Source organism: Lissotriton vulgaris, chromosome 1_1 (genome assembly GCF_964263255.1).
Source record: "Lissotriton vulgaris chromosome 1_1, aLisVul1.2, whole genome shotgun sequence".
Taxonomy (NCBI): domain Eukaryota; kingdom Metazoa; phylum Chordata; class Amphibia; order Caudata; family Salamandridae; genus Lissotriton; species Lissotriton vulgaris.
Window position 1 is genome coordinate 1667831841 of NC_141685.1, and position 23928 is coordinate 1667855768.

At 42.9% G+C, this 23928-nt stretch overlaps 1 protein-coding gene across 2 annotated transcripts in view; it reads right to left on the minus strand.

Moving 5' to 3' along the window:
• Window positions 1–23928, minus strand: part of TMEM209 (transmembrane protein 209) — a 344927-nt gene that overhangs the window by 232696 nt on the left and 88303 nt on the right. For both annotated transcript variants that reach the window (XM_086918908.1, XM_086918907.1), the window contains exon 6: window positions 12314–12513. In XM_086918908.1, the coding sequence (XP_086775034.1) occupies window positions 12314–12513 (200 nt within the window). The remainder of the gene's footprint in view (window positions 1–12313; window positions 12514–23928) is intronic.

Sequence of the window (23928 nt, forward strand, 5' to 3'; positions counted from 1 at the left end):
GTGCATCCACAATAATTCCCACTGCCTTCAGTAAGCACACAAAGAGTCCTACTACCAAACAAGTTATTACACGATTATTGCACTTGTATTCGACATGCACACAGATGTCAGTGCAAGGTTCAGGGTTTCATATAACAGCAGAACTTTGCACAAGAGGAGTCAGTTGGCCAGACTTGCATTGACACAAATCAAAAAGTCTGGTCAAACTAAACACTGTACATTGCCAAAAGCACTTTATGTGCTACACCCAGAACATGGACAGTAGTCTACTGACTGCTAAGAGGGCACAGCTAGAGTTCCCCTCTAGGTCACAGGACAGGTCCAAACCTTGATTTGTAAGGGACACGCAGTGCCCTCTGCGCCAATAATAGAATAACATGAAAGTACAGCTAAATATACAAACCCAATACCTCCTCTTTTCCAAAAGCAACTAAAGACACCTCTTTCTCAAACAAGTCATTCTGTAAGTAATACCTCTGGCTTCCCTCCTTCATGGAGATCCCCAGCACCTTTTCATGTCCCTCAATTGTACGAGCTCTTTAGAACATTATTAATTTTTTTTTAAGTACTGTCATGTAAAAGTTAAAATAACCTAGGTTAATTTATTGGTTTGCTTCCCACACTGAGCACTGCTTTTGTTACAGAGGATCTTAAACTAAATTTTTCTTTTAAAACATATTTAGATGTTTTCTGCAACATTTGCAAATATGCCTTACTTTAACTGCCAACAATTTTCATTGAGGCTTTTGTCTGAAAATATTTGACAGCACTAAGCACAGAACACCTTAAACAACCCCCTAAGGACCCCACTTTATAACCCCTTCTGTTCCCTACCAAACTAAACCTAACCCCACCCTCCCAGCCTTTGAACTTCCTCTTACCCAAGCTTGAAGCTTACACCACCCCTCGCTCTATGTAATATAACAAGCCCTTGCACTTCACAAGCACCTTGATTTGAGGCTCAACCCCTTGTTCACCAGGGATACTTAAACCTCGTACTTAGCCAGGTTTCTGAGCACCTGTCGTATTTTTGGTGAAATCATATCTTTGTAATCATGGGCTAAGTTCACCACCACTGGATGCCATATCATCCAGAAGAGTTTTTCTATTCTGTGCGCTGTAAGCCAACTTTTCCATTCCCAACAAAACACATGCATCCTCCAACCACATCTAAAATGACAGCATTTAAGCCGCTCCCTCCAGTCTGAATGTTTTTTATGCTAACAGTTAACAAGAGATTATTTTGCCTACTATAGCACACAAGGATCAATTCCTTTCAAGTGAGATCAGCAACAGGGCTGTTTATCGGCATCTCACTTGCCATCCATTCCCTTTGGCCATCAGTCTATAATCAAACAGGTCTTCTCAAAATTAGTGCACATGCCTGAAGGGTGTGTGGGATGTCCGCACTTTTCCAATATCCCCTCCTTCAATAGTTTGAGGGATATAGCAAAAGCATTCAAGGCAATCTGAATGGAATGCCATTAAACAATGTATTTTGTAGGGTGCTTCCCAACCCTGAGCATGTCTGGCCAAATTATTTCATCTAGACAACACCTCCCCAAGTGGTCATCATCTAGTTGATCACTCAATTCTCTTTCTAACTGCATTTTATAGAGTATTGACTGCAGAATATTCATCACTTTTTCAGCCGCAGTACGTGCAGGTAACGGCGGTGGGGCCAGTTAAGGGGGTATTTCGAGGGACGATGCGGAGGGAAAATTAATTATTTAATTTTCCCCTCTGCATCCTCCCTCTAAATCCACCTGTGATAGAGAGTACTCTATCATCAAGGATGCTGAGATTTCCAAGATGGCGCCCGGCTGGCCACCCTATCAAGGGGAGTTGAGCAGTCTAGTCTCCCGGGAGGGGGATATGACGCGAGGAGAGGAGGAAAAAGACTACCGTTGGCTCAGGTGCCGGGAATCGGGGGATTGGAGGTCCGGAGGAGAGGAAGCAGCGACGGAAGTCAGCAAGGGAGAGGACGGAGAACGTGGGATTGGAGAAGAGATTCCAGACCCAGAAGACCCTGACGAGAAGCGTTGAGGGAGCGACGGAGCAGTTCCAAGGGAGGTTTCCCCAACAACCACTGCGCTTGTATCCGGCTGTCCCTCCAAGCAACAGGACACCGAGATACCCATTGCTATGGTCCAGGGGGACCGTAGCCCCAGGCAAGTGATGTGGGGAGAACGGTGGAGGAGGAGGTTGGCGGGAAAAGGACTGTGGGGTTTGTGGCACAAGTAGAGCTGTATATTATGCATGCGTGTTAAGATACTCCCCAAAACCCTCACTTCCCCTACCCTTCCTCCAACTTTAGACTCTCTGACACGAACCTCCGTGATCCAAGGTTATTGGTGATGGGAAGCACATATTAGAGTCCTAAGATAAAAGACCTTCAGTGACGGTAGTGTCCCTTTGTTTCTGTTTGCTTTTTGGGAGGCACCGGTCCTGGCTACAATACGGGCAGAGAGACCTGGAGAGGCCGAAGACATCTTTCCACAAAAGACCGCGTCCTACTCAAAATATTATCTTGTTTTCAAGTATTGGTGCGAGATACACAAACTGTTTAAGTTTGTCAAGCGTGAATAAACGCATACCTTGTGACACTGCCATTGACGGTCTGATAATTCCGGTTTAACTCCCATAAGGAGAAGGTGTCAAACGCTTACAGTGGTGTCAGAAGTGGGATACCGTCATTTGATACAATATGACACAACCATTGACAGTGCAGGATATGATAACGCAATTGGCAGAAGGTCAGAGACAATTAGTGTTGGAACAACAAAACCAGAATGCGCAAAAAGAAAGAGAATCATTTCAAGCTGCCATGAAAGAACAAGCAGTTCTTTTAACAAGCAACCAGAAAGTGCAAGATAGCGCTATTCTACGTTTCACAGATGCTATTTCTAATGCTCGTGTCCATCCTAATATACCGGGCAGTGTGTTACAGAAATTACAGGAAGGAGAAGACCCAGATTTCTTCTTTACTAATTTCGAAAGGGTTGCTACAACCGCTACTTGGCCTCCAGAGAGATGGGGACAATACGTAGCGCCGTTACTGTCTGGAGAACTACAGGCGGCCTACCAAGCTGCTAATCCAGCAGGAGTAACTCCTTATCCAGATATCAAGAAACCAATTCGAGAGATTACGGTGTGATCAGGAATACTATAGGACGCGCTTCCGTAAGGAGAAATGGGTTACAGGCGATAAGCCACAAGCGCTTTTCTATCCGGTCCGAGACTTAGGAAATAGGTGGCTTCAACCTCATACTTCCACCATGGATGACGTCACAGAACAAGTTTTCCAAGAGCAATATCTGGAGGCGTTACCTGTGAATACTAGAGCCTGGTTAAAACAACACCCCGGGTTAAATTCCTAATCTGCTATTGAGTTAGCTTGTGCTTATCATAGGTCTCTAGACTTCAAAGCCCCTACAGGGAGAGCTCCTATTGTTTTTCCTAAAGCCACACCCCGAAATCCCAATGATAGTATTAGGAAAATAACGTTTTTCTACGCTAAGTCCACACCTAAACCATTCACAAAAGCTAACCACCCAGTTCAGATGGGACCCCAGTGCTTTAGATGTGCGGAGTCAGGACACATATCACCAAATTGTCCCTTAAACAATGATGGCTCTGAACCAATGGAAGTGGGTTGGTCCCGGGGACGGGTACTTGTAACTGGTATAAGTAGAAAGAGATACAAGAAAGCTATTAGACTAAATGGGAGACCTATTGAGGCTTTACTAGACACGGGATGTCACCATACAGTGGTAGTGCAAGATCTAGTACCTTTGAACTCCATATGTGAGGGACAAACCGTTTTAGTCTCATGTGTTCATGGAGATGTTAAGGAGTATCCTTTAGCGGAAGTGTTGCTCGAGATAGACGGGTATCCACAGGTACAGAGAGTAGGGGTGGTTCCAAGACTCCCAGAGAATATTCTGTTAGGAACAGACCTACCACAGTTTCATGATTATCTGATGGAGGCATCCGAGCAAGAAGCTAGAGTAGATTGGCTACAAGAGGCTCCTTTTTCTAGTGAACACAGACAAACCCAGGGACAGAGAGCATAAATCTAAAAATGAGAAAAGGAGAAGGAAAAGTATGCCAGTGCATACCAATCTATTGCTTCATGTTTACTTTCTTCCCCAGAACATGGAGACACTCCTGCACGAAGTTTCCGTGCAGCACAGAAAGATGACAGCACCCTTACGAATGCCTGGAATCAAGTGCAGGAGGCGGACTCAGAGAAGGTAGGACCCTATTTTTACATAAAACAAGGGTTATTGTATCGAGCGAGTGAAGGGCCGAGTGGAAAAACAGAACAGCTGTTAGTACCGGTAGCGTTTAGAGAACAAGCCTCACAGTTGGTTCATAATCAAACAGGTGGGGGTCACTACGGTCAGGAATTGACGTTGAAATATCTATTGGACAGATTTTAGTGGCCGAGAGTGTATAGATAAACTGCCAGATTTTGTGCAACATGTCCCAAATGTCAGTTGATCGATCCCTCTAAAGACAGGAAAGTGCCACTATGTCCCTTGCCCATTATTGACGTTCCGTTTCAACGTGTAGGAATGGATTTAGTAGGTCCTTTAATTCCTTCAGCTAGGGGACATCAATATATATTAGTCCTTGTGGACTACGCTACAAGATATCCGGAGGCTATACCCCTGACTAGCATGACTACGTTAACAGTTGCTCAGGCTATGGTATCTTTTTTCTCCCGAGTAGGTTTTCCGTTGGAATTGTTAACTGACCAAGGAACTCCTTTTATGGCCAAGCTCATGAAAGAAGTATGTAATCTTTTGGGAGTCCAACAGATTCGAACAGCAGTGTATCATCCCCAGCCAGATGGTCTAGTGGAGAGATATAACAGAACGATTAAGACTATCCTAAAGAAACTAATAGGAGAGACAGGGAAGGATTGAGACCGGAAACTCCCCTTAGTACGGTTTGCCATTAGAACCCACGAACAGAAATCCACGGGTTTCTCCCAGTTTGAATTGTTATTCGGGAGAAAACCCTGTACTCTGCTGGATATGGCGGCAGAGCAGTAGACTGAGGAGGAAGAGGAGGGAAAACCTCTTCTAGGATATATGCAGACACTCCAAGAAACATTAGCCACCTTCTGGGACACCATACATCAAAACATGGACAAAGTTCAGAACAGACAAAAAGAACAGTATGATAGGAAAAGTCAGATAAGGGAGTTAACAGTGGGAGACAAGGTACTGATTTTGCTTCCTTCATCTGACAAGAAGCTGTTAGCTACATGGCAAGGTCCATATACAATGACTCAGAAAGTTACACCAGTCTCCTATAGAGTAGCTGTACCACACACTAAAAAGGTGGGGCAAACATACCACATTAATTTACTGAAAAAGTGGGAGGAGCCTGATACAAAACCCCAAGATACCAATGTAGTCCAAGCCATTAACCATGTCACTATACATACACCCCTAGAGTTACCCCAGGAGATTGGAAGGCGCGAACAAGAGGAACAACCATTGATGGGACCCAAGGTATCTTTAGATCAAAAACAGCAGTTAAAACAACTACTTGATCAGTATTCAGAACTTAGTTCAGGAAAACCTGGGAGAACCTCTTTGGTAGCTTATGACATAGTTACACCACCCGGAAAGGTGGTAAGTGTAAGACCCTATCGTATACCTGAGGCTAGAAGAGAGGCAGTAGAACACGAGAAAGAAAAGATGCTACAGGCAGGTATAATTGAACCTTCCAAGAGAAACTGGCGCTCTCCCATAGTATTAGTGCCTAAACCGGATGGAAGTATCCGTTTTTGCATTGACTTTAGACAGGTAAATGCTCATTCTAAATTTGATAATTACCCATTGCCTTGAGTGGATGAATTGATAGAAAGATTAGGAGAAGCTCGAGTGATGTCTACAATTGGCAAATACCCCTGACTAATTCAGCTCACGAAAAGACAGCATTCTCCACACCCTCCGGGTTATATCAGTTCAAAGTGATGCCATTTGGTCTCCATGGAGCACCAGCCACCTTTCAGAGGCTTATGGACATTTTACTTCGAGCTCATCAAAACTATGCAGTTGCTTATTTAGATGACATTGTCATATATAGTCCAGATTGGAAGACTCACTTAGAACACCTCAAGAATTTATTTGAGACATTGACCCAAGCTGGGTTGACCATGAACCCAGAGAAGAACACTCTGGGCACTCATCAGATAAACTACCTAGGGGGTACCATAAGTGAGGGAACCCTGAAGCCACAAATCAACAAGCTAAAAGCTATCCAAAACATCCCTAGGCCTTACACTAGAAAAGAAGTGAGAGCTTTCCTAGGGTTAGTCGGATACTATAGGAGATTCATCCCTCAACTGTCTGAAGTAGCAAGTCCTCTCACTGATTTATTAAGAGGAAAACCCTCGAGAGCCAAAATTGGGTGGGGACAGGCACAGGAAAAGAGTTTTGATACTCTAAAGACTTTACTATGTAAGGCTCCAATTCTGAATTGTCCTGACTACAAGAAGTCATTTGTGTTGCAAACAGACGCCTCAGATAAGGGGCTAGGAGCCGTATTATCTCAACCAGATGCTCAAGGACTGCTTAAACCAGTGTTGTTTCTAAGCCGAAAACTGTTCCCAAGAGAGATCCGGTATGCCACCAGGGAGAAAGAATGCCTTGCAATCAAGTGGGCTATAGAGTCATTACAGTACTACCTGTTGGGGGAGGACCTTCTTCTTAGTAACAGATCATGCTCCTTTAACTTGGTTAGCCACTAATAAGGAGACCAATGCTAAAGTATTAAGATGGTTCCTAGCACTACAGCCTTTTTCTTTTCAGACTCTACACATGCCAGGAAAATTTCAAGGGAATGTGGATTACCTATCAAGATTTCCTATATCTGAATGGCCCGAACGTCCATCTCCAGAAGAGAGGCAATGTGATAGAGAGTACTCTATCATCAAGGATGCCGAGATTTCCAAGATGGCGCCCGGCTGGCCACCCTATCAAGGGGAGTTGAGCAGTCTAGTCTCCGGTGAGGGGAGATGACGCGAGGAGAGGAGGAAAAAGACTACCGTTAGCTCAGGTGCGGGGAATCGGGAGATTGGAGGTCCGGAGGAGAGGAAGCAGCGACGGAAGTCAGCAAGGGAGAGGACGGAGAACGCGGGATTGGAGAAGAGATTCCAGACACAGAAGACCCTGACGAGAAGCGTCGAGGGAGCGACGGAGCAGTTACCCATTGCTACGGTCCAAGGGGACCGTAGCCCCAGGCAAGTGACGTGGGGAGAACGGTGGAGGAGGAGGTTAGCGGGAAAAGGACTGTGGGGTTTGTGGCACAAGTAGAGCTGTATATTATGCAAGCGTGTTAAGATACTCCCCAAAACCCTCACTTCCCCTACCCTTCCTCCAACTTTAGACTCTCTGACACGAACCTCGGTGACCCAAGGTTATTGGTGATCGGAAGCACATATTAGAGTCCTAAGATAAAAGACCTTCAGTGACGGTAGTGTCCCTTTGTTTCAGTTTGCTTTTTGGGAGGCACCGGTCCTGGCTTCAATACGGGAAGAGAGACCTGGAGAGGCCGAAGACATCTTTCCACAAAAGACCGCGTCCTACTCAATATATTATCTTGTTTTCAAGTATTGGTGTGAGATACACGAACTGTTTAAGTCTGTCAAGCGTGAATAAACGCATACCTTGTGACACTGCCAATGACTGTCTGATAATTCCGGTTTAACTCCCTTAAGGAGAAGGTGTCAAACGCTTACACCCCCCCCCCTTACCTGGCCCCACTGCTGTTACCAGCACGGACTGCGGCTGCACTTTATAAATATAAAAAATGTCAAAGAAGATACTCTATATATACTTTGGAAGCACTATGCTTCAACTCTGGATGAACAACCCAGTGTTGCAACTGTATATGGTAGAATCTCTCCATCTCAGGAACGTTAAAGTCTGCCTGTGTATGTCTAAACGTTTTAAATTCTATGTCAGGATGAGAAGTGATAATTATGATGTACTTTCACCACTTTTATAGTACCAGCAGGCCATTTAAAAACAATTAGATAAACTAGCACAATAGAACTAACCTTATTCAATTAGAATAACAGGCTGCAGACTTACTTTAGAGAGCTTGGGCCGACAGCACCGTCAAGCACTATAAATCGGCTTGGTTACAATGGATGGGTTGGTGTAAGCAGAGACACTTGGATGCCATAGGGGCAGAATTGTTCACATTCTGACCTTTCTGGCCGCTCTACCTTCGAATGGCAAGGTGTATAGGTCTGTCAATACCTTCCATTCAGCAATCTCAGCAGGACATGCCCCTAATGTTGGACATTCTGTGTGCGAACACCAGCTTGTACAGCAATTACTTAGAAGCATTAGACTATTGTTACCTCCAGAACAGAGGTATTGACTCCTGTGGGATGTTAACAAAGTGTTAAAGCAGTTTCTCTTCCTGGACGAGCAACAAATATCTTTTTACAAAGGAGCTATCAGCAAAACTTGTGCAGTGCAAACTTAAAGTAGAGGAGAGCAGCATTTAGGTTGCACATGTGTAACACATTCAGAGAGTCAAGAAGAGCAGTGTTGTGATTCTGCTCTTTAGCAGAAGCATTTCCTGAACATGGTTGAGCAGTGTAAATCTTGCAACCGAGATTGGAGTCTGAGAGCAGTGTCTGAGTAGAAGTCTTAAGGCGGTCTATGAACAATTTGAGTGAGAGTCTTCAGGAGACTAATGTCAGCTCCTGAGTGTTATTCAAATAGTAAAGTGACGTAAATCCCTGTTAAAAATAAGAAGTCATTCCAGAGTAAGAACATTGGAATGACTCTTAGAAATACAAAGACTACAAGTGACATTATATTTTCTTCAGGAAGATACCAAGGCAGTTCAATTTACCAGCAAGTAATTAATCAAATAGAAAAAAAATAGAGCCCATTTTACTAAAGAGTAATTATAACTATATAAATATATATCTCTATATCACCAGCTGCATCAATATAATTGAGTCAAGTGAAATATATTTAACATCAGCAAGTTGAACCAATAATTCACCAGGAAAACAACTTAATTATTAGGAGACTATCTATACTCCTCAGCATCAATTGATCTAGATGATTAGTCAAGAATAATAAAGAAAGAAGTTAACCCTTAATAGAGATAAGGTAATTAGTTGGACTAAGCATAAGTCACATAATTGTTCAGGCTAATGTGTGTGTCTAAGGAAGAAGTTAGTTAGCGTGTACCTAATAACTATTGCGATGATCTATTCTAGGTATTCCTGCAGAAATGGCCAGTAGAAAAAGTTGTCCAGAAGCAAGGAAGAAACAGGTGACGTTGAGGATCTCTTGATTATCCACTCCACCCCAACCCCCCCGGTGCTGGAGATCGATGTACATTTATCTGTTGCTGGTAGTGGTAGAGGAGAACAGCTGACTAATCTTCTGCTCTCTAGGAAATCATAATCTGGTACCTTGACATGAGTACCCTGCCTGGCAGTTCGGGCTGGACTGTTACCAGGGAGAGCACAGTCAAGACTGATTTGCATACAGCTGGGTCTACACTGGGTTGACATGTTGTGCAAAAGAACAATGAATTTAAACCAAATCTCTTAACTGGGGGTGAGTATTTGACAAGTTTCTGCACTCCGTCCATCCTCCTGTTGGGTTTGCCACCAACCATTTATCCAGCCCTGTGAGGAGAGTGAGGACTGGTCTTCAAGATATTCTATGGATTCTGTGCAAGTATTATAATGGATAGTGCATGCCATGATGTTTGAGTTGGTGCTCATGTATTGATGAGAAGTTCTTCGTATTTCAGCCCCTTAGAAGAGGGTCTTTTTTTCTTACCACAACTGATTTTTTTTCTCACAGGGGCAGAATCGTCTAAACAGGACTAAAAAGGATGGATACGGCTACTTTTGCATGAAGAAAGACGTGGCAGGAGAGTGAACAAGGGAGTTTAAATGGGAGCTCCTGCATACTGATTGGATGGACTGGGTGTACAGTCAGATTATTGAGTAGGAAATGTCAACTTGCAGTAATATCGAGCTGGAAATATTGAGACACAAATATCGACAGCAAGAATATCGTGGTCAAGAATATAGAGTTTAAGATAAGAAATATCGTTTTAAAACATATCGAAGTCATTAATATTTTGCCAAAATATAGTTGTGAAAAATATCATTTGTTAGGGTTATGTATTTTAGTATGTATTTTAAATGAATTTGCTCTATTTTTTTGTGTAAGTATTGCTTTTATTTTTCAATATATGTTTTACATTTTGAATAGTTATTCATTTAAATAACATTTTGCGTTTTAGTTCCGTGACAGGTTGTGGGTTTATAGGGGAATAGGGTGGGAAGTAATTTAATACTAATAAATAAAAAATATTCAATTTATTAAAATGTAATTTAATTTAAATTACATTTTGCGTTTTAGTTCCGTAGCCGGTTGTGGATTTAAATGCAACAGGGTGAGAAGTAACTTAATTATGATAAATTAAATAGTAATTTTTATTTATTAGTATTCATGCAATTTTATTTTAATTCCATTTTGTGTTCTAGTTCATTAGCGGGTTGCGGGTTTATAGGGGAATAGGGTGGGAAGTAATTTAATTATAATTAAATTATTTAAAACAAATTAAATTAATCTTTTATACAGTTAATTGTGGTAATTAATTTACTATTAATTATTTATTAATTGGTTAATTATCATTAATTTATTGGTCATTATGTTAATTGTGTCATGTTTTTAGAAATGGATGGTGGGGTTTATAGGGTAATAGGGTGGGAGGTAATTTATTTATAATTATTTATTTGTTAATTAATATTAATTAATTGTAATTTAAATATGGCAATTGTGTAAATAATTTGACGTGTGAGTTGTGGGGTTTATAGTGATGGATGTGGAAAAGAATTTTTTTATTAAGGATTTGTGGGTGATTGATATTAATTAATGTAAAATTAGTTATGTAAATTGTGTAATTATTGTAGGTGTGTGTTTATTGGGGTAGAGGTTGGAAAGTAATTTAGTTTAAATTAAATAATCATTACTTGATAAATAATATTCATTTATTATTTTATAAATATTTTTGGTAATTCTTTAATTGGTTTGTGGATTTTGGTTCTTTAGGTTAACGATTGGTTAGCATATTAATGTGTATCTGCTTTAATGTGTTTTTTAATTGATAAGATTTGCTTCATTGATAACTAATTGTGTTAATTAAGGAGGTACACTTTTTTTAAAATTTAGATGTGTGTTGTAAATTGTGATGTGTTCTACGCTCGGGAAATAAATATATGTATGTAATAATGAATGTTTTTATTAGAAATAATTTTTTTGGGTAATTTTTTATATATATATTTTTATATATTTTTTTATTATTTTTTGTATTGTAGTTGATATTTTGTTTTTTAATTTAATTTCTTTGGTTGGAATAGTAATTTTTACCCCTTTGCTAGCCAACACTTTCCCTCCTGTTGCACTCGCTGGAGTGGGAATGGTAATTTTTACACCTCAGCTATTCAACACTTTGCCTATTGTTGCACTCATTGTAGTGCAAAATGTAAGTTTAAAAATATTAAATATTTTACTATTTTAATTTATTATCTATATTTGTTTATTTAATTTTTATTTTACAGGTGTATGTTTATATATATATTTATAATTAATATATTTATAAAATGTTATAATTTTTTATTCATTGTTTAAGTAAATATATATGTATTACATTTTATATATGTATGCTTAATATTTTTTTATTACATTTATATAATTGTTAACATTTACAAATAAATCTAAATAATTTCTTTCAAGTTAGGTATTATTTAATTTATTTTTTATACATATGAAAAACAATATTTTGTACATTGATATTTCTGACAACAATATTTTCTTCGATATTTTTGTACTTACCATTATGAAGATAGGAAGTCGATATTATTGACAACAGTATTTATGTCCCGATATTTTTGTAACACGATCTTGTTGTTATCGATATTTTGTCAGTGATCCGATGGACTGACATTTCAGTTTTTCTCTATGGTTCATGGGAAATGTAGTGTGTTAATGTTCTTAAAATGGCTGCTGGTACAATAAAAGTGGAGAAAGTAGAGCATAATGTTCACCTCTGTGTCCTCAACAGAACTGAAACTTTGTTAAGATATCTAGGAAATTTTACATTCCCTTTGGCAAAACAGTTTCTAACTTCGACACACGCCACTGCTTTTCATGCCCTTAAAATCACTTCTGTTAAATCCCAGGCCAAAGTCCATCTAGACAAACAATATTCTGAAGAGAGGGGTAACGGTCTTTACCTTTGAGTAAGTGTAGGATGCACCACCGATAGGAGACAGGGATTGCAAAGGAGGACTGTACCCAGACATGCTGGAGAATTTTGGGCTAGCGCTTGGTGACCGGGATGGGCTGTAGCTCAGCACACTCTGACCCTGGATGGGCGGCGACTGCGTGGAGGATGGAACTTTCACAAGTTCACGTGGGGGAGAGGCACGCGTTGCTGAAATATAAAGAAAAAGATGGAGCAAATAAAAAAACGGCAATAAAGATTTTCATACTTTGAACTTTTCAGCATAAACACAACGTGGAATCTCATCTTTTCGTATTTTCTAGCAATTTTGGATTGCGTGCGGTTTATGTAAATGTTAATAGTGTTAAAGAAGAAAGTTTGCACACATAAGGAATAGGAACATATTTAACAAAAATTATATAATTTGTAGAGATTCACCTTGAGGAAGTACCATCTGCTCCTCACCCCATATCCACTAAGCACCGTTCGTTTTTACGGTTGACTTATTTAAATGTGGAATTTAACACTTTTCTATAGCTTCATCCTGTGAGTTCACAGCATGTAGGATTTTGTAAAATTTTCATTACAGTCCCTCAAGATTTTTCAGGTCAAGCATGGTTAGATTATCAAGTGTAATTTTACTATTTGTACCGTGATACTTTATGGGTCAATGTGCAACCACCTCCCAACACCATTGCAGTGCAAGCTATGTTCCGTTTCACCACTCAGAATTTTGCTGAGGAAAAAGGGGCAGTGGATGAGAAAATGCAAGTACTGTGACAAGTATTGGAAAATAATGAAGATCCAATACTAGGGAACTTCAAAGAACACATACATCTCTAACCTTGAAAGACAGAAATTCAAAGAAGGGCATGGGACTGACCTTTTGTACAACAAAAATGAAAGTAGTGCTTCTTTCTGTTCTGTTCCTACTTAATTCCCCTCCCCAATCTTTACTTGCATTACCCGATTTGTGTAGCCAGTCCGTAAACAGATCGTATAAAAAGGTAAAGGAAAAAAAGGAGACCAAGGAAATATCAAAACAGGATACAGGAGTCATGGCCTTTACTAGGTATCACTGTGGAGCTATATTATTTTTGCTATTTCACTTTCATTCTCCCGAATGTATCATTGAGTTAGGAGGTAGTCAACGCCACTGTCAACTTAAAAAAAAGAATTGTGGTGCATCATCTGGCAGTCAGCAGTTACACCAGACGTAAGAGAAAGGCCTGCTAAGCTAATGAGAACACAACAGCATGAGTACACCTCTGAACTTATGACCCCAATTGTTAGAGATTCTCACTGCCTGGGTACTGAACTAGACCTATTAAGAAAACAGACACTGAAAATACGCAACAAGTTTTCCTAAGAGGCTAAAGGGGTCGGAAGACCAGGAGCAGGGGAGGAATGTCACCAGGCTGCAGAACAAATGATGGTGGGCACCCGGAAAGAAGCTCTTCCACTCACACAGGAGGATCTTGTTCATTGTCTCTCAGACCTGGAGGAGAGGCTATGCAAAGCATTTGTTGAACCATTCAATGAGGTAAAAATTAGGAAAACAGTGCGCGATATTTCATGGGACATCCACACAGTGGGGTAATAAAACAGTAAGCACCAATCTGAAACCACAGAAGGGATAAAATCACCAGTGGAAGAAGCTCACACTCAACGGTCAGAAGTGTCAGATGAACTGTTGGAGTTAAAAGAGAAATATGAGGAGTTGAAAGACGGGTTTTGGAAAAATAAAGATGAGGAAAATCTGAATCTGGAGGGTAATACAGTGGCTTTTTGGGTATCTAAATGCAAGCACATCCTGTGGGGGTAGGATAGTGAATCTATCAACACTGTAAGAGCATAGATTGGGAGCTCTACAACCTGCACCAAGCTCAAGACCAAGGGATAAGAACTTGCAGGAAGCTAAATGAGTGGATGTGATTGACCAGCCCCGAGAGCACTCCATTGGCTGCCAATACGCGAAAGAGTCATCTTTAAAGCGCTATACGTCACCCACAGGGCTCTGCAGGGCAAAGGACCCCCGATTCTCAGGAGTCTGATATGCCCTTATAAACCATCCCGGGCTCTCCGGTCGGAGCGTGGCAATCTTGCAAGGGTCCCCAGAGTAAGGAAGGCACGTACAGGGGGTCGCCGGTTTTCTTTAAATGCAGCAAAAAATTGGAATTCTCTCCCCAACTGGATCCGTGCAGAACCTTGTCATCTGAAGTTTCGAAAGGCACTTAAAACTTTTCTTTTTCCCAAGGACCCCTAATTATTGGTTTTTTCCTCAGTCTGCTTTTTGTTCTATTTTCTGTTAGCGCTGGGACGCTTTCGGGCAGCCATGCGCTTTATAAATATAATTTCATTTCATTCATTGAAAGGGGAATGTTGTTCATCTGTTGCAGGATTTCTCACAAGTGGCAAAAGTTGCAGAACACAATGGTAGAACAGAGTAATAATCAAATCTGGTACAGATGGCCATTCCATTCGATCGTGGATTTTAGTCTGAAGGAAAACCCAAGTGATCCAATGAGTTATCTGTGACTTTGGAACTCAGAAACAGAAAGATCAGGTACACAACATGAAGGCAGACAGATCCCTACAGTAGCTGGCAGCAGGTGAAAGTGCTTGCACTGGCAGGAAAAGAGGCAGATGAAAAATAGACACAATGGGGCTAGGTTAAATGAATATACAAAACCACTGCATTGAAAGGTCTTTCAACATGGAAAACTAAAGGAAATTTCGTCTGCCTCCAGAGAGTAGGGAACTAGAAAGATTAGGGGCCCATCAGGCCTGTGGGGGAAGTTGGTAACGGGTGGATTAACGGCTACATGGAGTATCAAATCTCCACTGTTTCATAATTTATAACCGAGTTGTGGTTTCGTTGAGTGAGGTAGGTGAGAGTGGTATGTGAACTGGTTGGGAGGGAAAGCATCACTCTAGCCACCAATAGTTCACAATTAACTAGAATAAATGAGCCTTGACCTTCCTAGTTAAAAACGTAAGATATGGTATCCGCTCTCGCAAGTCACCCAATGTGATCTGTCTGCACGGAACCCATACCAGATTGCTGACCCATTGGCATTTCCCAGTGCAATTTAAGGCCACAGTGAGGCAGAACTGTACAGACTAATGGTTGCATTCCACAAAGATTTGGCGTTTGAGGTATGGGAGGTTTTCAAAGATGATAGAGAAGGGCTCTATGTACCTATCACAAGAAAACTGGAGGGATGAGAAATCACAGTGGTTTGTGTGTCCCAATTTCAAATCAAGCATCATAGAAATGAGCTGTGATAAATAAGATAAGAGATAAGATAATGGAGAACAAATAGGAGCAGGTGACTTCAATAGAGTTAGGAGGCCAGTGTTGGATTAACAACCACTAAATACGTATGGAAGTCGTAGTACATCAGGCACAATACTGACAGCCTTTTCAAAATTAGGGGTAATAGATGTTTGGAGACATGAACAACCACAGTACAGATTACTCCTTTCTCACCATCACAAAAACCTACTCAATCTTCTCTGGAGCTTGGACCTACCTTTGGCTTTAGCAGCGAAGAGAATTAGGCCTGATTATGGTTTTGATTACGCACTGAACCGCAAAGTGGGGAGGAGGGGGAATCTATGAGGGAATCCGCTTGGGGCTTTAACCTTAGACTTGTTAGGGCTAGGGTCTATGAGATGGACCTTAAAGAACAAATTGAAGGAAAATATCTGCCTCAGTGATATCAATAGGGTCCTGCCAGATATGGTGTGGGATGCTTGCCTTAAAGGATGCCATTTGAGAAAAGTTTATTGTGGTCCAAGAAAACCAAAGATGCAATTGGATGCTGATGAAAAAGAATTTAGAAATACCTCAGACGAGCAGAACAGTTTAAAGAGACGGGCAAATTGAAATCAATGAGGGAGGTAACAACACTGAATGGAGAGATCGCAGTATTACTGAAGCAGCAACTAGAAAGGGACCTGCTATGATTAAAACAGTATATTCATGAAGGAACAAATGAAGCAGACATATTATGAACCTGCACATTATGCACTGCATACCTAGTGCAACCCCAAATCATTAGGGAATGAGTACCTTCTTTGAGCAGTTGAAAAAAACTCAGCAATTAACCCACAAGTAAAAGACCTACTCAATAACAATGAAGGAGATCGAAAAGGTGATCTAAACTTGAAACGTATAAGGCACCAGAGCTAGATGTGTCAACAAGCTCCTTCTACTAAAATGCTCTGCTCAACAAAAGGCCCAAAATTGGGTAGGCACTACAATTATTTCCATGGCTCAGGCCCTGTCACCACCAACTCTGAAGGTGGTGGATATCGCTCACATACATAAAAGGCATTTGATTGAGTCTCTTGGCTTTTTTTTTTAAAATCTGCTGAACAAAATTTGTTTAAAAGATGACAAGGTTTATGCGCTTGAGTTAGAATTCCCTAGACAGTACAAGCACTAACTATAGGAGCACAATTCCCCACTCACACTACTAAGAGTGACAAGGCAGGGTCGCCCTGCCTACCAAATATTCCCTCCTCTTTGCAATGCCGGCGGAGTTATTGGCACAAAAGTTGCCCGGGAGAGGTGGGCATGTCATCTGATGAGCACGAAACATAAGATGTATCTCTTTGCTGCCCAGACTATGTTACATTAACCCTGAAAGAACCCATGAAATAAGATTCTAGAGTAGTGGATATTCTGGCTGTTTGGGCTCTAGATCAGAGATTTGGGTCAACCTGTAAAAATTGGAAATCATGGGTTGGGGACTAGACTCTGGGACCTATGAAAGTTTGAATAAGACATCAACATTTAATTGGGCCTGTAAAAAAAAGTATTTAAGGGCATTACCGATAAACAAACAAAAAAATGGGGGGTAGGGGGAGAGATTATAGAAAGGGCACCTCCGCTTCCGAAATGGTAAGTGCAAAAGAATTAGGAGGACAACCTCTACTAGTAATACTACATGGAATTTATTTCCTAACAGACAAGCAAAAAAGTTGCCTTTATTTTTTTAAAAGGACACTAATCCACCCTGATGTGTGGCATGCTTCATCAGTGAGTCCTACACACAGCAGATTTGGTATGAGGGAAGAGGGGGCTCAACCCCACTTTTGGAGGGAGCACTTTGATGGAAATCATAAGGGTTTTGGAGAGATTTGGAGGAGTAAAGGTGGTCAGGTCACCCTGACCACCTTTACTCGTATGTCATCCTCAACCGATTAAAAACAGAGCCAATAGTCTCCTTAAACATCCCTCTAACATCCACTGGCTAGCATGTTTCAGACTGTCACGCTGAGCCCAAAAAGTCATCCAGCTGTGATCAGGACTGTACCAATCCCTTCTGATTTACTGAGATTGTCAGTGTATTGGAAAAGCTACCCTAGCCATGTGTAAGCCACTCACACCTAACGTCTATGCATACATATAGTTACATCACCATCACTTGCAGCTAGCAACATCTCAGATGCCCTGGATATTAACCTGTGCCCACATTTTTGGAATGAGCTACATTTGCCTAATAGGATGTGTCAGGCAGGCCCAAGTCACATTTACGCCAAGGAAACCCCTGGCGCAACCACCTATTCAGAGTCCAATAACGCCAGCATATTGTCAGTCCTCCGATTGTAAAAAAAATAATGCTTTACCAAAAATGTTAAACTTATTTCAAGCTCTCCCAATAACAATTCATATGGAGGTCTTGATATCTTGGTTAGACATTCTGTTCCAACTACTAGGCACACCATGGGCAGGAGTGGGCTTGAACGTACTAAATATCACAAAATACTTTCAGCATGCCCAACAGATGATGGTTTTTTAATGGTCCTGAAGGGCCACAGAACAACACTGGCCTCATATAGAAATGCCCCTAATGTATAGACCAATGTGTCTTAATTTGGTTTCCAAACAGGCATAGGCCTGAAGTGGCATATGTGTCTGTATTGATAAGACCACTCCTGGAAGTGTACAATGAGGTTTCCATGGATGGAGTGATCACATTATTCTCCAGTATTACATCTTTCATAGATTCACATGCTTGTATCTTCCCCGTCGTCATGGTGGGAGTCTCACGGTAACAGAATGACCAAGCAGTATCATAGAGAAGAAAAACTGCATAGAAAATCTCCATAGGGGCTGTATTATTTGGTAACCATACCATTTCTTTGTTTGGTCCAAAAGCCAGCCAATCAGCATTGCTGCCCTGCCCTCACACTCCCCAGCAGAAGCTTCCTGCCTCAGATTTCCAACCGCCTTCGTGTGAGAAAGGAGTCTCCCTGAGCTCTGCTCAGTTTTCTGTTCCTGTGTGAACTTTTGACCCTTTGGAATCTTATTTTCTATCTGCTGGATTAAGGTATTGTGTGTACTTATTTTTCCTCATGATGGCTGAAAGCTCTAAAAAGAGGCTGTTCAGGCCTTGCAGGTCCTGTGGGAAGGCCAGACTTTTCTCTGAGGACCCACATGAGGACTGCCTTTCCTGTCTCTATCCTAAACACTTGGTGAAAGACTGTAAACTCTGTAGAACATTTTCTGACAAAACTAAAAGAGACAGAGGCTAGATTACGGTTATGGCTTCAGAAGAAGAAGGCCACATCAGGCTCAGACTCTGAGGAGGAATCTTCTCATTCAACTCCCAAGAAAAGAAAGGCCTCTGTTTCTGTGGAGAGAGTAGAGTCTAAAAGGAGTAAATCTAAGGAGAAATCAACCTCATCTCTTCCTATTACTCCTCTGGAAAAGCAGTCAAGTCTTAAAGGGCCCGGGTCTGCACCTTCGACCAGCTCCCTAGCTTCTGCTCCAAAACCTGTGGTGAAGACTTCAGCTCCGTCGACGACTTCACCGTCGACGACGACGACAGCTTCATCGACGATAGGATCTAAGGCTACGTCGACGGCTACGACGTCGACGACAACAACATCGACGAGTAAAATTTCACTGTCGACGAAAGGACCGTCGACGACGACGACTCCGTCGACGACAGGTTCGATGTCGAGGATGTCGACGGGGGCCCCGTCGACGAAGGTCCCGTCGACGAAGGTCCCGTCGACGAAAATCGTGCTATCATCTACAAAAGCATTCAAATCACCGCAGTCGAAGACCATGATCTCGATCCGGTCTTTTCAGTCGACCAGGGGTTCGGCTACTATCAGTAAATCTGCGGAGTTCACCTCATGGACAAAGATTTCTCCTTTGCCACCATCCTCATTACTGGAGCAGGACTCAGATGGAGAGGAGTCCTCAGGTGCCGCCTACAGTCCTTCTCAGCTTCAGATAAAGAGTCAAGACACGGACGAGGAGGAAGTATATTCCTTCAGGGACAGACCCCAATCTTCCAGATATGAGTCATTTCAGGAATCTGGTGGTTATGATGAGGAGGAGGAGCAGCATGAGGACTCACGGGAGGAGAAACGTCAAGAGACGGTTTCAATACCTCTCACTCTTGTGTCCGACCTTAGGTTGATGTTAAACGACTACTACCGTCGTTTCCCAGAGGCGAATTCCTCGCAACCAGCTTCGCAGACACCTTCCTCGCAGACGCCTAAGGCACCTGCTTCACAAGAGCAAGGGGTGAGATCACCGCAGGTGGTCACTATAAGGGATGACCTAACTGAATCCGACGAAGATGAACAGCCTGAAGAAGGAGAGCTTGTTCACGATGCTCCGGGCCGGGAATGGGACGAATACATTTTACCATCAGCTTCGTCACCTGTCCCACTACCGTCTACCTCTCCTCCTCAAGACATCGGAGGTTTCCATGATATCATGGAAAGAGCGGCCAAGAGATTCAATCTGGATGTGGAAGTGCAGGAGACGGATTGTTTCTTGTACGATTTCAAAGATGATAACAAAAGATCGCTTCGCTCAATTCCGATTATCCCTCACATCTGGGAGGAGGGCCTAAAAATTCTGAAAACACCGGCGTCTATAGCGGTTTCAGTTCCCCGAATTGAAAAAAAGTACAGAGCTCCAGAGTCCACAGCAGCCTGCCTCATTGGGCACCCCAGGCCGGAATCAGTAGTGACGCAGGCGGCGCAAAGAAATTCAAAAAACCCGGTGGCTACTTCCCTAGTGCCACCAGACAAGGAAGGAAGGAGAATGGATGGGGCAGGTAAGAGGTTTGCGGTCATGGCAGCCTCTACCATTAAAGCGGCAAATGCTATGGCACTGCTTGGCCGTTACAACAGACAAATATGGTCCGATCTGGCACCCATACTTTCTGCACTTCCGGAAGATAGAAAGGAGGAAGCGGCAGCCCTCCTCAAAGAAGGAGCTAAATCTGCTGCCGAATCTATCGACATCGCCATGGATGTCTCGTCTATGGCCTTCAGGCAAATGGCTGGAGCGGTTTCGCTTCGCAGGCAGGGCTGGCTCAAGGCGACTTCTTTTCGTCCAGAGGTGCAGGCGAAAATTGTCGATATGCCTTTTGACGGTGAAAATTTATTTGGGAAGCATATCGATGAGGCGTTGCAAGGCATAAAGTCGGACACGGATACAGCTAGAGCGCTGGGATCTCTTCAGCAGGGAAGGTTTCAGTCCTTTCAAAAGAGGGGTGCAAGAGGTCAACTTAATCAAAGACCCTCTTTTCAGTCCAACCGATATCAACCGTATAATCAACAGGGATATCGACAGTATAATACTAACAACCAGTTCAGGTCCTCCAACTCCTCTTATCAACAACAGTCCAGAGGTAAACCAAACGCCAGGGGGAAAAATCCGCAGTCTAATAGACGTCAATGATTTCAGGCCGGCGCTCCCCACACAACAGATCCCGGAAAACGACCACTATCTGTCTCAATATTACACCAACTGGATGTCCATAACATCGGACAAATGGGTTCTAGATGTCATAAGCGGGGGCCACACTCTGGAATTTGTGGAAATACCACCGGATCACCCCCCAGGACTCAGGCTCAACCAACATCGCCAGGAAATGCAGAAAGAAGTACACTCGCTTCTGCAAAAGGGAGCCATAGAGGAAGTGCCGCAACATCTCAGAGGGAGAGGCTTCTATTCGCATTTCTTCCTCATCAAAAAGAAACAAACCCGGAAATGGAGACAGGTATTGGACTTGAGGAATCTCAATCAATACATAAAAAAGATACCCTTCAGAATGTTATCTTTGCAAGAGATCCTACTCATGATAAAGGAAAAAGACTACATGGCGTCCTTGGATCTCATGGATGCGTACTTCCATATTCCCATTCATCGGAAGCACAGGAAGTATTTAAGATTTGTTGTGGAGAGTCGCCACTTCCAGTTCAAGGTCCTGCCATTCGGACTCAAGTCAGCCCCGAGGGTATTCACCAAATGCATGGCCCCGGTGGCGGCCCACTTAAGACTACAAGGGCATTACATTTACCAATATCTGGACGACTGGTTGGTGACAGGTCCATCTTTCAAGGACGCAGCAAGATCTCTTCAGAGCTGCATCCGGCTGTTTCAGCGCTTGGGCCTGAGGACCAACTTAGAGAAATCCTCGCTGACTCCGGCCCAAGGCATCCAGTTCCTGGGGGCATGGATATGCACCAGAGCAGGGAAAGCCTATCCTTCCGAAGACCGAATGAGAAAGATCATGGGGCTAACGGCATCACTTCAAGCAAAAAGGTCCACTTCCGTGAGGATATACAAGTCCATGTTGTGGATGATATCATCCTGCATCCCACTGGTACCAAACTGTCGTCTTCGAATGAGGCCTTTGCAGGAACAACTGGACGAGCAGTGGGTCCAGGCCAGAGGAACCTTCGAGGATCGCATTACCATCACGAACCATATGAAGGTGGCCATGTCATGGTGGAAGATTCAAAAGAACTTGGACCAAGGCTTGAGCTTTATTCCTCGAGATCACGACTTCGTGATGACAACGGACGCTTCGCTGAAAGGATGGGGTGCGCATCTTCAGGAGCTGGAAATTCAGGGCCTTTGGTCAGATTGGGAAGCTCAGCTTCACATAAACATGTTGGAGCTCAAAGCGGTGTTCCTAGGGCTTCAAGCATTCCTTCCCAGAATACGCCAATCGTCAGTACTTGTCCAAACGGACAGCACCACGACCATGTTTTACCTGCTAAAACAGGGCGGAACGAGATCCAAACAGCTGTCGACATTGGCGCAAAGAATCTGGAAATGGCTCATAACCAACGGAATTTCAATAAAGGTTCAGCATATACAGGGAGTCCTCAACACTCGGGCGGACGCCCTGAGCCGCACTCCCAATGCGACGCACGAGTGGGAACTACACGACACTCAGATTCGCATCTTGTTTCAAAGGTGGGGCACTCCCACATTAGATTTGTTCGCAACACAAAACAACTCAAAGTGCGTTCAATTTGCGTCCAGGTACCGTCAACAGGGCTCCAAGGGAAATGCATTCCTCATGGACTGGACAGGAAGGTTTGTCTACGCGTTCCCTCCGTTCCCGTTGATACCGCGAATCCTGCGCAAGATGAGATTGGAACCGTGCCGGATCATATTGATAGCACCAGCCTGGCCGAGACAGGCGTGGTTTTCAGACCTACTTCAATTGTCGAGGGGCGACAAGATCCCGCTCCCGACATTTCAAGACCTCATCTCCATGAAAGAAGGGCAGATTCTACATCCGGATCTGCAATCACTAAAATTGTCAGCATGGAACCTCATGAGCGGGAATTTCAAAGTCTAGATATTTCGCAAGAATGCAGGCATATTCCTTCACAAGCCAGAGCTATATCAACAAACAAAACATATGCAGCGAAATGGACCCGTTTCTGCCACTGGTGCAACAGACAAAACTTGCATCCGTTTGAGGTACAACCTGAAGGTATCCTTCCTTACCTGCTGTCACTATCTAAGGCAGGTCTGTCGCATGCCTCGGTCAAAGTACACTTGGCGGCAATATCGCGCTTCCGGCGGAAGCCAAATGAACCATCTCTCTGGTCCTCCAGAATAATAAAGGAATTTATCAAAGGACTTTTTAGAGTTTTCCCACCCATCCGACGCCCACCTGTGCCGTGGCAACTCAATACAGTCCTATCGCAGCTTATGAGGCCACCTTTCGAGCCTGTACACAAAACAGACTTACAGTTCCTGTCATGGAAAACAGCCCTCCTTCTCGCCTTAACATCAGCAAGGAGGGTTAGCGAGATCCAGGCCTTTTCAGTGGAGGAACCCTTCTTACAATTTCGTCAGGACAGGGTTATATTAAGAACAAATCCTACCTTTATTCCCAAGGTGGCAACGTCTTTTCACCTCAATGAACCCATTATCTTGCCTACTTTTTTCAGCAATCCTTCATCGGAAGCAGAAAGAGCCTTACACTCTCTAGACATTTCTAGATGCCTAAAGTTCTACATTGAACGGACAAAAACGTTCCGCAAGTCCAAGCAATTATTCATTGCATTCGAAGGACAAAGGAAAGGTCTTCCTTTGTCAAGACTGAGTATTGCCAGATGGATCTCCTCAGCTATCCTGAAATGTCATGAAAAAGCGGGGAAGCCGCTATGTTCTAAGGTGCATGCACATTCCACGAGGAAGATGGCAACTTCGATGGCCTTGTTCGCAGGCGTGGCGCTGCCAGACATCTGCAGAGCAGCAACGTGGAAGAGTGTGCATTCATTTACAAGACACTACTGTCTAGACACTGCGTGGAAGGAGGACACGGCAGT